Source organism: Hippoglossus hippoglossus, chromosome 20 (assembly GCF_009819705.1).
Source record: "Hippoglossus hippoglossus isolate fHipHip1 chromosome 20, fHipHip1.pri, whole genome shotgun sequence".
Classification (NCBI taxonomy): domain Eukaryota; kingdom Metazoa; phylum Chordata; class Actinopteri; order Pleuronectiformes; family Pleuronectidae; genus Hippoglossus; species Hippoglossus hippoglossus.
In genome coordinates this window covers 12,839,266-12,855,928 of record NC_047170.1, presented here as the reverse complement: position 1 = coordinate 12,855,928, position 16,663 = coordinate 12,839,266, and the positions used below count along the sequence as shown (strand labels likewise).

General features: G+C 42.4%; 1 protein-coding gene across 2 annotated transcripts in view; it reads right to left on the bottom strand.

Moving 5' to 3' along the window:
- Positions 1–1,119: 1,119 nt before the first annotated feature.
- Positions 1,120–16,663, bottom strand: part of ctdspla (CTD (carboxy-terminal domain, RNA polymerase II, polypeptide A) small phosphatase-like a) — a 29,227-nt gene continuing 13,683 nt past the window's right edge. The window contains exons 2-8 of one of the 2 annotated variants that reach the window (XM_034572111.1): positions 14,023–14,189; positions 12,718–12,750; positions 9,480–9,581; positions 4,799–4,855; positions 3,886–3,978; positions 3,617–3,802; positions 1,120–2,278 (exon numbers count right to left, since the gene is read on the bottom strand). In XM_034572111.1, the coding sequence (XP_034428002.1) occupies positions 2,153–2,278; positions 3,617–3,802; positions 3,886–3,978; positions 4,799–4,855; positions 9,480–9,581; positions 12,718–12,750; positions 14,023–14,189 (764 nt within the window). In that variant the 3' untranslated portion in view covers positions 1,120–2,152. The remainder of the gene's footprint in view (positions 2,279–3,616; positions 3,803–3,885; positions 3,979–4,798; positions 4,856–9,479; positions 9,582–12,717; positions 12,751–14,022; positions 14,190–16,663) is intronic. The other variant, XM_034572112.1, reaches the window with a different exon arrangement.

The window sequence follows — 16,663 nt, the reverse complement described above, 5'->3', positions numbered from 1 at the left end:
GCATAATATACATGGATGTTATTCAACCATTGACAGGTGATTTCTTTTGACAGAATAATAAAGAAAACAACATTCTTTAGTTGCTGTTCTGGACCTTTCAACACGTCACATGGTCTTTCACAGATGTTATGGGGCCAAAAGGACGTCTCTTTTTTCACAGCAGACATTTTTACTTGTCATAGGAAAACCATTAGTGTTACTGGTGACACTTGGATACAAGGACTTAACACATACGGTCACACTGCAATCCTTGGTTTTCAATTTCGATTTCTTTCTAGGTCTGATTTATTTAATGTCGCTGTTCACATTATCTTGTAAAATGTCAAAATGTTTCAGGTAAAACTGATCTTCAAGTCCTGCACGTTCCAAGATGAGGATGGTCAAGAGCTCCAGGAAAGCTACTAAATTGACCCCATGAGTCACTGTTTTGTCAATTGCTGTTTCCAAGGTCTGCAAAGAGTCGTAAACTGGCTTACATTGTTTCCTTCCATGCAAACTGAACTGGGAGCTGGGCAGCTGGTGTATTATTAGCTTTTTTTTTGCATAACAGTACCTACATTGGAAATGAAAGCAAACAGACCAGTTAGAACATAAGACCATTATCCTCTTGAATGACCAGCAGAGGGCGACTCCTCTGGGGGCAAAAAGAAGTCAGTTTCTATAGAAGTCTATGAGAAAAGTACTCTAATTCTCACTTGATTTATAAAGTCATAACACGTTTTCCTAAGGAGTTTATGATCTTAATCACGAGTTTAAAGTCTTCTTCAATACAGAATAATGTTAATTTTCTAAATGATGGTCCCATTTAGAGTTAGATAGATAAAGCTTAGTATGCATTGGTGCATGGATACCGTGTGATTGACAGCTCGTAAGGTCCAATGGGTGCCTCCGCGTGCAGTGTCCTTGAGCTCAGCTTCTTGAAATATGGTTCCTCTGGTTTAAATAAAACCAAGATGGCGCTGGTTTCCAACTGGAGGGAACAGAGTTGGACGATATTTGTGTGTGAGCTAATTCACAATCATCGTCTTTCAAATATGCCTCGTCATGAATAAATGTTACTGTGAAATACAGATAAAGGCAGCTTTAAGTTTTTTTAAGTCATTTCATCACAATGCAAACTGACAGTGTGCAAACTTGCAACTTTATTAATGTTGTACAGTACGATTTCAACAGCATTCTTTACAATGCACCCAATCCCCTTTTCCCCAATAAATATAATTCCATATAATCTAAGCTAATCATTATATTTTCCTCAAAACTTCAACATTTATTGGTGGACGGTGATGTTATTAGGATTTTTTATGAAGGTTTTTTTTTCATCATTAATTATAAAGTGGGGGTTTTCAATGTGTTGAAGGATCAATTTACAGTCACTGTCCAAGATTCACAAATCACATTGAATTGTACAAATCTTTGGTAAATTTAACAGTTCAATGTTCTTCAAGGAAATGGCAAAAGAAATCATCCGGGTCTGACAGGTTATTTTATACATTTCTAAGAATCTGTCTTTTCATTTTCTCTCAGATTAAATGACAATTTACCAAAGACTCACTTTCACTTTCAATTTAAAGATTTGCTTCAGACGTTTGTGGAGATTTGAGTAAATATTCAGCATGTAATTGTGCACCCCATAACCAGACACAATAAAATCAGCACAGTAATGAAGGCACTTCATTCTGTAAGAGAAGATAAATCACAGTTGTTTGAAAGAAAAGGTCGGAAAAGAAGAAAAACCAGGCTGCATAACGAAGCTCGACGTAAAAACCAAAAGGTCACTCGTTCTCAGAAAGAAACAAAAACACTCCTCATCCTGCTTATTTCATTATTTTTGGTAACTAAAATATTACTTGATAGAATAGTAAAACCTAATCTCTCTGATAGAAAAATTACTTTGTGTATGTCTTGCTTTTAGAAACATAGAGTATGTACATACAGTAATATAATATTTTGTCAGTAAGAGTCCTGTACAAAGAGTCCAAAAATCCAGAGAATCCGTATAGATGTTCTCTCTAGATTTGATTAGAACCAGATCGTTTGCCTGAAGTCCTCAGTTTAGGAGGTGACCAGGCTGCAGGGCCGTGGCAGCGAGGTGGGAGGGCCTAGGTGCAGCAGGGGGCCGAGGCAGGAGGGGCCAGCCAGGGGGCGTCGTCTGCTACCTGTTCCTCAGGCTCTGTAACAGACTGTAAATGTCCTCCTCGTTACTGAGGCCCTCAAACATAGGGATCAGGTCCAGCAGCTCTGTGTCCGTCATGTCGTCAAACCAGGACTGCACCGGGACCTGTGGGGTAAACAGCGACAGAGAGACAGAGAGAGAGAGAGAGAGAGAGAGAGAGAGAGAGAGAGAGAGAGAGAGAGACGGAATTCATTTATATGATCAAGGCAAAAAAACTCGGCTGACAGTCGATGTAAAAGTGTTGCATTATAGGTGAGGAGCTGGTGCAAGTTTTGTGTAAATAATTAATGGGGGAAATGCATCAAAGACTCGAGGACTGGCAGCAGCTCCACTGAGGAGAGGAATATTTTAGAGCTGGGAACACTGCCGCTGGCTCAAACACAACACTGCAGATCAAAAGTACGACAACGTCTCACAGATATAATCAGTCACGCCGTTGTTAATTAAGCACATATTTCTGCTCCACACATGTATGTAGTCAGGAGCTCAGGCTCTAAAACCACAACATTGTGCATCAGATTTCATTGTTGCCCTCATTTACGAAGCAGCTTCATCTTTTTCTATATTAAAGCATCATTTGAACAATTTCCTGGTTCAAACACAGACGAAAAAGACACATATAACGTATCCTATACCATGTGCCTTGTTCCCTCACCTACAGTGTCTGGCACCATTAGAACAAAAAGAAAACAGCAACTGCAGCATGAACAGAAACAATCACTAGTCGTCTGATATGGATTTTCTGGGGGCCGATGCCGATACCGAAATTAAGGAGGAAAACATTTCTGATGCTGATGAATCAGCCGATTTCACATTGTGTTTTAACATTGTTTAAACCTACAATTTAACCATAAACTTTATAACAAATAACCATATATACAAAGAAAACTAAAATACAACCAAATTGTATAGCATAGAAAACATAAAGACAAATGCAGATCTTTTCTCTTTATTGTTACCTCTACCAAGGAGGTTATGATTTCGACTGCATTTGTTTGTTAGTTTGTTTGCAGGATTACGCAAAAACCTACTTAATAGATTTCCATAAACTTCTGTAGAGGGGTGGGGAAAGAACCCAAGAAAGAACTCATTACATTTTGGTGCAGATCTGGATCAGCAGGTGGATCTAGTGATTTGTTTTTCCTCTTTCTTTAACATTGCAAAATTGGGTGTTTTTCAACATTTTCACAGTTTTCCCAGGGAATAATGCCTGGATCTCAATGAAAAATCCCAAATAAAAATCTAGATCTAGTGAATTTAAATAGGGTTTAATAAGGTCATGGCAGAGGTATGCACTGTCGTTTATTCTAATAAAATAAAAGTTTTCACATCATATAAGCAAACATGTGAAAGGCTCATATAAGTTATAAATTTGTTGACCTACCGACAAACTGACAGATTGTAAGTTTTAGGTCAAAACCCTTGAGATGAGAAAGGACTTACAGCATTCTCAGGGTGGAAGATGTAGGAGGCAGGCGAGTTGTCTATGATGATGACTTTACCGAGCTCTCGGCCCAGCCGGCTGAGGTCTTTGACGTAGTTTCCTCTGTGGAAAACACAGGATTCCCTGAAGAGCCGGGCGCGGAACACCCCCCACTGGTCCAGCAGGTCCGCCACAGGGTCAGCGTACTGAAGAACCAGAGAAACATCCGGTCGGTACAGCGAAGGAATCGAAGCATTACTGCGACGGTTGAAACAGTGTGAGAACCAACCTTGGCTAAGCTCGCTGTGAAGAGGACACATTCAAAGAGCTCCCCCATCTTCTGGAGGAACTCGTCCACGTGGGGCCTCTTCAGCACGTACACCTGGAACAAAGAAAGAATAAAAACACACAAGGAAAGTTTTGATGCTTTCCAAAACCCAATCATTCACACAATTCCTATATTACCAAATCGCCATAGTCATCCCGAAGAAAATAAATAAACAATCCATCCATATTGAATGCTTTCACAAAATACACAATTCCAGACTTAAATAAATACATTTAAATAAATACTTAAATATACAGACATTATATGTGCTTGTATTTGGAATTTCCTCTCATCTTCATCCTCTTCAGTCTGAGTTTGTTGCTGCCTCCAAGTGCAAGTAATCAAGCATAGGCCGAAGCAGATACAGAAAGCCTATCCTGGATTACTTGAACCAGGTTACAGCGAAGGTACGACTTCTTCCGCTTCGCACAGGAAACAAACCTTTAACATCACTACACAAACACTTTGTTGTCACAGAGCAGGCGTAAAGTGTTTCTCTGTTTCTTACTTTCTCCCACACACATTTCTATGCAGCGAAGCATCTCTGCTGCTGCTGCACATCTTCCAGACAAACTTGTGACGTTTGTTTAGCCGGTGACACAGTCACGTTGCAGCTCGTGTGTCTTTACACCGAGCGAGGATGCAGAAGACACAAAGAATAAAACAGAAAGCACTAAATTCCAGGAGGAGTGCGCGCGCTGTCCCAGTTTGACGCGGCTGCGGGATAATAGAGAATAATAAATACGAAGGGGGGAAAAAAATGGAGCCAAGGCTACTTCATGGGAGCTCTTATAAATTAATTTAATAATGTTATTAAACATGTTATTTTATACAAGGCCACTTCTGGAGGAGCTCCCCGTCAGTGCAGTCTTACCTGATGAACAGTCCCATCAATCTCCACTGGAACGATGAAGTCTGCATTGCTGATGGGCTGCAGGACGAAGGGGAAACAGAATCTGTGTTACTCCCTCAAAACAACACGACCTGACAAGGCCACGGCTGAACCACACGCCCACATTTTATAGTGGAAAAAATAAAATACTCCTCTCAGGTGCCCCAGGCAAACTCGTGAGGCTTTAAGCATAATGTGTCTCCCTCTGCTCCAGCCGTCTATGTCTCAGTGTTAGATGAAAAAACAGAAGTGTTATGACTCTGGGGACAAACCCAGGAGCTGGAAAAGATGACGGACGTGAACACGGACAGGGGAGAGCGCCGCTGCTTTTCTCAGTGTGACTTGTGTCATCTTTAAAAAGCGGGAGAGGGGAGACGAGAGGTGCGAGAGGCAGAGGAAGACAGATGCCGGAGGGTCGTGGGTGGAAGAGAAGTGGAGGGCGTGAAGACGAGGATGAAAGGTTTAGGTAGGAGGCATGGCGGTGTCGTCTCGGGGAGAGGGAGTGATGGAGAAAATAGAGATAAAGAAGGTTTCTCTGCGCTTTCTGACACACACACAGGAACTTAAACCTGTTTGCATTGTAGAGACAGAAAAGAACAGAGGATCTTTTTAAAGTATTATTTCAAAAGTGAAATTAATGAATCTGTCCACTTATATTCGGTAAATCAGCTAAAACATTACTATATGGTGAAAAAAGGTTAGTACCAAATATAGTTTTGTATTATAGAATCTTTTTTTGTGAGGACTTCAGTGTCTGACAACAGCTTTAATGTTTTTGGCAGCAACTCCTGTGGGCCCCCTGCTGCTGCATGAACAGCTCTAATAATTTAAATATGTCTTCAAGGGGAAAAGTTAGAATTGTTGACAATTACTGTGCATTAAGAAACTCTTTACTAACTGAGAAACAGCATTATAATGTGTTATAAATAATTTATTAAACAAATGTAATGAATATAAATGCTAATTAGAGAGACAAAGAAAAAAGTTTCTTTCAGAGCAGGTTTGTCCTCAGGTCTGATGGATGCACTTTCTCTTTTTTCTTTCTAAATAAACAATACACCAGCTTCCTTTGAATATAAACCTGCCCTCATGCCCACAGTGATTGTTCTGTACGTGCACTTTCAGTGAGACTCGCCTTCAGGCAACTGCAATATTCAGCACTGGTTCGTGTTTACACCAGCAAACGTATTGACTGTAGCTCCAGTTGTTTATAAAAAAACAGGCCCAATAATGAGCCGAACCAGAGACAAGCAGAGGAAAAGAGAACAGGCAGCATTAACTTTCTCAGAGAAAAGAGAGAGAGCCACAGATGGAGGAAGAGATACAGAAACAGACTTGGCCTCTGCCTACTGCTCTTCCGCTGAATCACTCCATCATCTGAAGACTGAGCACTCAACAGCTGCTCTGTAATGGACCCGGATGCGAGACAGTGAGTGATGCGGCCGTAGGGGAGGTGGGCAAAAAAAAAAAAGAGAGATGGAGGGAGAGGGATGAAGTAAATGATTGGAACGAAGAGGGTCTGTTTCATGAATCTCTGCTGAACCTCAGTCGACTTCGACACAGTTGATGGCAGAATTGTTTTCTGGGTCTTTTCACCTGATGATGACAGTGGGACTGTGGTCCAGTGTTTTCTTCATATACAAACATAAAGGTACATTTCATCATTTGGTGTTGTTGTCTGAGCCTGTCTCCTGAAAATGACGTCTTTGCTGCAACTCAAATAAACTTGTATAAAGTTTATCTGCAGATTATTTCCTCAAGTGATTTTAGCCAATAACATGTAACAACATGGTAAACTAGAATTAATGCCCTGCAGTTGTATGCCTCCATCAACAAGTGCAGTTTCAGTCCACATGTATTTATTTTCCAGACTCATATGAGGTCACAATGACCTTTGACCCCTGACAACTGAAATTTAGTCACTTAGTCTTTGAGTTCCAGTAACATCTGGTCAGAATTTGAAGAAATTCCCTAGAGACAGACTTGAGATATCAAGTTCAAGAGGCCAACTACGTGTTTCGTGGCACCACTGTGACCTTGACCTTTGACCACCCAAATCTAATCAATTATTCCAAGACAATAAGTTATTATCTGAGCCCAATAGGAAAGGATTCTCTTGAGCCGTTCTTGAGATATTGTGTTCACAAGGCAAACAATTTGCTTGGTGAGGTCAAAGCAACTTTGAACTTTGACCAGCAAATTCTAATCAGTTCACCCTTGAGTTCAAGTGAAAGTTTGTACGAAATTTTTAGAGAAAACCCCTCAAGGTGCTCTTGAGATATCATATTAACAATAATATGATCGACGGAGGGATGGACTGACAACCTGAAAACTTAATGACTGTGAGCCGAACCCTCATTAACGCTCTTGAGACTGAAAGGGATCAAATCAAGTCCCCAAAACCTGGTGGAAATCTTCCTCAGAGGAGCGGAGGCTGTCACAACAGCAGATTAATGCTCATGGTTTTAAATTTTTAGATGTTCAACAATCCCATGTGGGTGTCAAATCTGGGTGTGTGGCCATAAAATGTGTTTTCATTCCTGCAATGTTAGATCATTATATGTAGCTGCTTGTATTCTTTCAGCTTCTTCTACACATTGTGAATCTAATCCTGGAGCAAGGCCTGGAATTATCTTCTCATCCATAACATGCAGGATAAAGCATACAGTATGTGACATGTTATGTAACGGTTCTATTTTAGTCCACGTCCATCTGTGAATCATCTCTGTGAAAATGTCCCTTGTTGGTTGTGCTTGTTTTTTTTCCGCACTAATTGTCCAATTCCAGCATTAGCTTGTCTGTTGAAGTGCTTCGTGTTTTGACCCAAAATTACCCCCCCAACATCAAAGACAAATCTACAGGAAATCCTGCAGGATTCTGAATGGAAGTGAAAACGCTTGCGTGCCTGTCACTTTTCCGCCTGAGTTTATTTCGCACTGATCACTGAACAAAAATCATTTTGATGGACTGAGGATCCGCTGTGCAGCTGACTTTCATCCAAAGCGGGAAAAGGAACTCCTGTGTGAGTTGTTGTCAGGAGAGAAAATAAAACCGTCAAGATCCTGAGAACAGATCCAGGATTTCTACGAAATTCTTCCCGTGGTCATTCCAGGCAACAGCACACTGTGCCGGACACACCCTGGCGTGCACAGTGCATGTGTGTGGCCCCGCGCTCCCAACACGTGACTGTGATGGGTGGGTCCAGAACAGTGTACATTTCTTGCCTCGCCACAGAAAACAAGGAATTAAGTCCAAGTCATATGAAAAGTGTTTTCTCAGACGTTTCCTCAGTTTCCCTTCACTCCCTGAGTAAAACCAGAGCAAACACAAAACACTCCTCAGTTTCACCTTGAGCTATTTTGTTGCACGGCTCTCTGTCTTCGAGCTGCACGCACACTGAGGACAACAGCCGTAGATACAGTACACACACGTGTCCTGACATCAGCTGGGGCCGAGCTGTGCTGAAGTGGGTCACTAGGTGTGCCAGGTGTGTCAGTGGAGGGAACTTTTGATGTAGTGACAGAGGATCAGGTCAACACATGCAAAGATGAAGCATAGATTGTAGAAGTCCCATACAAAATGAGGCTGTGATATATCCTGGATCAGGGAGCCACCATCTTGCACTTTTGATGTTGATATAATTACTACTTCTTCACGAAAGGGTTTAACCTGAGCCAGGCCATACAACAGTTATCACTTCGATATAGGGTTAGTAGCATAAAGCTGTTAAAATACATATAAGTTGTTAATATTTCAAATGTACTGGTATGGGATCAGAACTCAGAAAGGTCTTGTTATCAAAATAGGTTATATAAAGGGAAAAATGGAATTGGAACATCTCTATCGCCTGATGTATATATATATTTTTAAAAAAGGAATTTGGTAACGATTCCGAAGATATTCTAAAACACTGATGACAAAGAAATGCAATTAAGGCTGAAAATATTACAGTTTATATAAACTATTTAATACAAATCTATAAATAAAAAGATGTACAGGACATAGACGGGATTGAAATGCAGTTATAAGCAGACAGAACATATAAGTACACAACATAATTAATACTCAAAACATGGAGGCACATGGATGAGAGTAGTGCGAACCGGAATTTTCCATTTCACTGTGAATGGTTTTCACAGGGCAGAGATGCTACTGTAGTTACCTGCTGCCAAACGACTGGACTGGACAAAGACAAATCCCACTGCTGCTGATCACTTACAAGCTGCACAGCCACTGAGGATGTATCGGTTGCTATGCCAACACCTTATCATAGTAACAGTTAGTTCTCCCTGTTGCCTTCTCCTGTGTTAATTGGTGTATAAAAGCCATAATACCCTCACAGACAGGCTTTCTTGTGATTATGTATACGTCAGTGATGCTGCCATGAGCTCAGCGGCACCTCATCTTAATTGTCATTACACCCTTGTATCCATATTTAGAGCAAAGACTGACATCTTCAGGATTTATTTCTGTATAATCCCATTATCCCTCTGAGGCTATGGAGTAACAGGATGACACGACTGAAACCATGAAAAAAGTATGTGTGTGTGTGTGTGTGTGTGTGTGTGTGTGTGTGTGTGTGTGTGTGTGTGTGTGTGTGTGTGTGTGTGTGTGTGTGTGTGTGTGTGTGTGTGGTAGTGAGAGGTGGAGTGTGGTGAAATACCTTGAAGGAGCTGTGCACAAGGGTTTCATCCAGGTCGATCACCACACAGTTCTTGCCGTAGTCTGCTATACTGACCTCAGGCAGGAGGAACTTGGCTGGAGGCTGCAGAGACAACAAACAGCCTTCACAATACTATCTGCACACACAGGTGCATTAGAGGGAATAGGGAACACACACACACACACACAGAATCAAATATTACTGGGGGTGCGATGGCAGCTCAGTCACAGTGTTGGACATGATCACTTTCCTGCTCTGTGTGAACCTATAAAGACACAGCTGTGAGTATGTTGGTTTCTGCTTTTGGTTGAACATAAAGTAGCTTAAATGTATTATTGAGGCTGAGCAATATGGTTGAAGTCGTTACTGGCAAACTGATGAGAACATTCTTCCAACAATATATTCAACAATTAACTCTGAAGCTCAATTAGACAAGAAGTCGTGATGCACCTCAGGAAAACAGATGAAGAAAAAAAAACAGAGATGACTGTGACAACTGAGCTATTGCCATGACAACTGAGAAAATGTCCATTGAGGAAGAGAGATTCAGTATGTTTTAGAGAACTAAAACCTGTTATTCTAGAGACCAGAGACAAATGTAAATTTCCAAAGTCAAATCATAAAAGAAATGAAGTAAAAAGTATTCCACCTTTATACATTTTATCAAACTAAACATGTAGCAGGGGGGTTGGATCAAGATTTGCTTGAAATATTTAATTTGGACAAAAGGATTTTGTATATGAGAAATAAAGGGTATATTGAATTATTACCAAGCTATAAACTGAATTTAGTATTTAGTAACATATCATCCACACCACTATATTGTGCTGATGGCGTATTGTAGTTATTAGGGTATTATTATCATGAGGTAATGTTAAAAATATGTATAATAGTTACTGTTAAGTCATCACATGTCAAGGACTTCTGCTCTTGTTTGACTGATCACTATTTTCTCTGCATGACCTCATGTTGACTGAGATGCCATCGGGGTCCGAGGGGGGGGCGGGGGCAAACCCTTGTGTCCTTTGCCATGCGGGCCTGGGGTTACAGACTGGCAGGGGGCAGATGGTTCAGCCGTAAGGGGGGCACACACACACACACACATCCATGTACACACACTGCACATTCATACACATACCCGCACAATCCAAGATCTATAGAGAGGTGAGGAGCAAGGACTCTGTCAATCAAACTCTCTCTCTCTCGCACGCACGCACGCACGCACGCACGCACACACACACACACACACACACACACACACACACACACACACACACACACACACACACACACACACACACACACACACACACACACACACACACACACACACACACACACACACACACACACACACACACACTGTAGAGTCCTGCTCGACATGCCAGCCATTTTCTGCATGTGTGTGTGTTTCGCAGTGCGTTCGACCGGGCGGACTGTAACCATCATGTGTTATCTTGGGGCCGCACGCTGATGATGCATCACAGGAAGAATTCCCTGTGAGCAAGGACACAGAGGGACGTCCTGGCAGGCCCGAGATGAATGGGATTTTCCCATGCTTGTTGACCAAAGAACGACAAACTGAGCAACTGACCGGGACCTTGACCTTTTCACCAGGCAGCTGCACTGTGACAAAAAAGCCCTTCACCAGAAACCAGAGTCGGGGGGGGGTTCCCAAACAGACTCATTTCAAGCGGACCCTGCTCACTAGTAAAGGCCTTGAGATGATTTTAAAAGCAATGAGAGTCACCTCATTATTGTAAATTGAGGTATGTTTCTTGTTGCAGCAAAGCATGAATTACAGGTGATAATGTCCTTTATCTGTTTACAACTATAGATGTAGTGTGTTATAAAAAACTGTCTAAATTCTCCTTTTAAGCACAAAAGGATTAAAGTAAAGATTGATCATTTACTCGGTGTGTGACGCTTGTGAGTCCTTATTTATTTGTAATGAGTTTTTGTTGCTTGTTGACAGATAGATAGATAGATAGATAGATAGATAGATAGATAGATAGATAGATAGATAGATAGATAGATAGATAGATAGATAGATAGATAGATAGATAAGTTCTCTCCTCAGTCCTCAACTACGCACGTCATTCAAGACACTTGTGGATGGAGTGAAGACGAGACCAAGTGTCTGCTCTCAATTTGGTGCGACAAAAGTCAACAACAGAACTTGGCTATTCACTTGGCAACCGGCTTCTCCCGCTGCTTCGAAAAAGCAATCAAACAGAATAACACAGCATCACAGATCGCTATGGTCATCGTCTGTTCTTCTTCTATCCTTTGTTGCTGTTTGCTGTGTTCTTGGACCTGCAGAAATAAGAGGAGGCTGGGTCCTGAACTGGATCTAACTAAGATCTTTCTGGTGACACGTATAAATACCAGATGTAGATGTTGTTTGTCTGCTGACTTGATTTATCTGATGTTACAGTAAACAGTTATACAGAGACGTGACCTCTGTAGGTCGTTTTGAGTTATTTAAGTCGCCTCTCAGAGACCTCGTCTGGACCGAGCCGGGGATACAAAGAGCAGGCCTCGTCGCCACATGCGCTTCCTGCCGTCGGAGGGAGGCGTCTGCTGCGTGGTGTAGGTTAAAGCTTGGCTGCCATGTGGGATGCTGTGAGTGTGAAATCCTAAATTACAGTAAACCACAGGCATTGCGCACATTCCAAAATAACTAAATGAATTGTCGTTTCAGCACAAACAAAGCAGGGATCAGATGAACTCCCCCTTTCTGATGAATGTTGTACAAATCACTGAAACTGAGCCCTGGTGTAATGGACCAACAGTATGTAATTGACCACTAAGTGAATACTCACAATGTGTAATCTTTCTCTATGAAGACGATACCTAATCAATATATATTTTGACCCAAACTGCAGCTGTAAAGTTCTTGTGCAAGATTGAATAAATTTGATCTTTCAAGAAAATCCTTCTCATGTTCTCTTCCAGTGATCGAAGAAAAGGAAACAGCAACAAACACGTCATATGAGGACTGAAATTACTTCTTTTTTTTTTACTGAATGTGTGAGTGGAGGGTAAACAGCAGAAAGCAGCGCCTTGTTCCCCTTTAGAGGAGGGACAGAGCGGGGATTCGCCTGAGCGCAAAGAAAAATCACCTCTGTGTCAACATCCACATGCAGCGAGAATGATGAAGCACAGCAAGCGGAGGTGGTGGGGGTGTTACTGTGATGGAGCGAGAGGAAGAAAAATGAAAGATAATAATACATACACTGGGGATGGGGATGACCTGGACCTGGTCACACTGGAGAAAATGAACAGGGAGAGGAAAAAGAGAAGAAAGAGTGAAACAGGCTGGGTGGAAAATAGACAGGGGGGGTGCAAAAAGAAAAACTGAGAAATTGTTGCAGGGGAAGAAATCGACAACATCAATATTCTAATCAACAACTGCGCGGGGAGAGAGGGAGGGAGAGAAAAGGAAAGGGGGGGACATACAGTGATAGAAAGTCAGAGCAACTTGCTCAAAAACAAACAGCTGCCATAGTAACAAACACGGCTGGCCAGAAATCCAGCAAAGAGCAAACTGCTGGGAGGGACCGCGGGCAAGGACCCAGCTCGAAAAAAAACAGCCCCTCTCTATAACGAGGCTTTTTATGGCAAGGTTCGCCAGGTTCACCCGAAATTAACGGGAGCTCATTTGCTCAGGAGGGGTTCGACGCAGGTCAGCGCTGACCACATGCATAGCGTCTGCGCAGGGCCGTGCATCTCCCCCCCCCCCCTAAATGAGAGACATTTACAGGGAAACAGGAGTGGATATGATACTGCTCCATTTTTAGCCCCGTGTACCTGCCTTGGCAGCCGAACACCGTGTTTGCGGAGGAGCTCTGTGGTTTTGGCGCCTTTTCCAGCGGCCAGAACGTTCGCTTCACACATCCTCACTACACTGGTCAGAGTGTGTGTGAGGAGAGGGGGGGGGCGTGGGGGCCAGGCAATCCATCACACTGGACCCACACAAGGCCCCGCTTTATGGGGATTAAAGAAGCGGCAGTATGAGCGCATGTGTGTGTGCGTTCATGTGTTGTCATGGGTATACCGTAAGACTTGTGCAAGCTTGTGCAAGCATGCTCCACAAAGAGTGAGCGCATGTGTGTGTATGTGTGTGTGTGTGTGTGGTTTGAGCTCCTCAGCGTGCTCTGTGTGTTATTCTGTGTGTGCGGTTGTGTGCGTAGGCAGATATCGAAGAATGCAAGATGGGAAGCGAGCCCGTATTTTCAAGCAGCGGATGGTAAACAAGCTCCGGGTTCAGCGGGTTTGAAGCAGCTGGAAAAATTTGCGGAGGGAGCTCGGCGAGGCTGCACGGTGCCTCGGCTCTCTGCAGGAAAGAGCAAACCCTCACAAGCTCGCTGTAACGAAAACCTAACAAATGTCACTCGTTACTGAATCTCTCGGGGTGGATCTCTGCAACAGCTGAAAACTAATTCCCACAGGGGGTTTTCTTTTCGTCACGTGGATGCAAATGGTGTGTTATTTGGACTCGGGGGCAACTATGGTGTTGCAAGAGAAAAATGAGCTTCACCTTGGGAGGACTGCCATTCTCCTCTGGTGGTGGGGGCAGAGAGAGGGTCTTGTTGTTGGAGGGTGGTGGCTCCACGTGGTAATCATTGTAGTTGCGGAAGCAGCAGAAGAAGGGGCTGAAAATGCTGCGGCTCCGGTGCTTCTTTAGGCTGCTGTTGGACTGGGAGACTGGGGAGAGAGAAACAAACAAACAGACAGAAGAAGAAGAAGCGAGGTCAGATTCGGCTGCTTTCCACACATCAGCAGGAAAACACAGAGTAAAAACTAGCGTATCTAAACCTCACTAATTACCAATCTTGACAAGAAGAGTCCAGAACCCTCCGTACAACGTAAACAAAGGATGATCAGTTGGCTTTAGAGGTGCGAGCAGATGGATTTTGTTATATATGATTAGACCAACCGAGGCTAAAATAAGAAAATCCGGCTGCTGGCGAGCTTTAATAATCTTCAAGAGAATCTTCTCATCTAACTCTCAGAAGTAAAATCACTAAAATAAAAAAGTACTTCAAGTATCCACGACAAAGTTACTCAAACAGGAAACATTTGTGTTATGCTACAGAGCACCCCCTTATGGTTGACTGAGGAAAAACAGTCTAAATCTGTATGCGCAGTTTACAAACCGCACTCTCAATTTCATAATCTGTGCCCAGAGATTCCATGGTTATGAGCATTTCAACATTTAACAAACTTATTTTCATTTGATTTGTACGAGAAATCATCATTTGTTGAGTAAATGATAGTGGCTGCTGTAATACACAGAATTTAATCAAGTGTCAGCCGTCGAAAGAAGGTGTCATATCTGTTTAAAAACGTTGATGCTAAGCAGAGCTGCCTCTTCTCCAAGTAGAAGACACGCATGAGCTCAGAGTTGCAGACGGGCTGTGCGTCATCACATTATTGTGACAAAAAGAGCTGAGATGGATCTTGTACAACTCAGTGAGACATCAGTTCTTCAAATAGGGAGCACGGGGCCAGAAATAGCCGTCATCAGTGCCCTCAGGGAAGTTAGTCCAGGTAATTAACATCCAGAAAGGAGACGGCACCAGAGTAGACAGAATAATGTAATATATGAGGGAGAGAAAGTAAGAAAATGTGATACTTCTAGTACAAGAGACATCATGAATGTCAAGTTAAGTCTGTCATATGATTATATCTGACAACGATGAAACCTACGTTCACATACATGGGGAGAGGAAGTGATCAGTGCTGCAAAGCTCCAAAGAGGATACAACATACATATAGAGTTCCCAAGTTACATCATCCCTCCTCCCTGTCTCTGAAGTCCATGGCCTACTTTCACATCGAAAGAGGAGAAACAAGAATGGCTCCAAAGGTCTGTGGGCCTCCACGAATGTTCAATCACAGATTATGATTTTCTTTATATTTTCTGTTGGTGAGGATGAGAGGGTCAAATTTAAAAACTTGGGGAGCTTCAGCACAAAGCCTTGAAATCTGGCAGTGCAATTATCCTGAGGTGTTCCTGAAGTGGAAACTCTGCCATTTTAATTGCTTCAAAGGTTATTTATAGGCATGGAAATTCCAAATCAGTTTGTGACTTTGAAGTGTCCACGGGCCGACTTCAGCTGGAATCATCGTTTCCGTGCCTCCGAGCCGCCATCACAGCGTCCCTGTTTGCTGCCGTCTTGTTAACGTGTGCATACAGCCGTGCGATACAGGCAGCACAGTTAGCCGTGCTTGCTGAGGCTGTTTGCAGCCTGCTCCTATTCTGACAGTCTTCAGACTGATGCCTAGAACTATCCTTGGGTTGCCTTGACGGAATCTGACAGGCGGGCAGTTCGACTGACGCCTTTGTTCTCGCCATCTTTGTAGTCCACCAAGGTGATTCCTCTTCCCTGATAGATGTTCCGAAACAAACACTTCGATAAAAAACACATCAATATGGACGGATAAGGAAGGAGGCGTAGTGTGTTTCTATAACCTGCGTGGGGATTGAAGGAGAAACTCAATTCTATCGCTGCTGCTAAAACTGACACTGGCTATGAGTGCAGAGTCAATATTTCTCACTGTCTGAGGAAATAAAAGTAAACTTTCAATGTTTGCTGATACATAGACAGTATATAGACCGAACATTAATAGTTTGAGCACAACAGGAACTCATCTCATCAAAGGAAAAACAGCATCAACCCTAAGACCAAGGTCACCATGTGTTAAAAAATCTGATTTGTATTAGTTAGGTAGAATATTGTTAGCCATTTTCAGAACTCGCATTATTGAGAAATAATGAGGTGCTTCCATAGGGGACTTTTTATGACGTAACTAAAAGATCAATAAAACACTGGCCAGTACTTTATCGATCAGTTTACAGTTTGCGTTCCAGATTATAAATCTCGCTCACTCGTGTTCTTCCTCCTCCAACAGGATGGGTTGCTTTTAGGGATGTGATGATTAGCTGCTTAATTAATTAGGTAATTAGTCTGACGCCCTTATGATAATCAATTAATTGAGATAAATAGACCGATTTCAGCTTCTATAGTGTGATGACTTGCAGCTTTTCTCTTTCTTGTATTGTTGTAAATGTACGATGTTTGGGTTTTTAGACGAAGAAGCCAAGTTAAAGATGTCACCTCGAGCTCCGCGAAATCGTGACATGTATTTTCACTATTTATAGTTATTTTAGACTA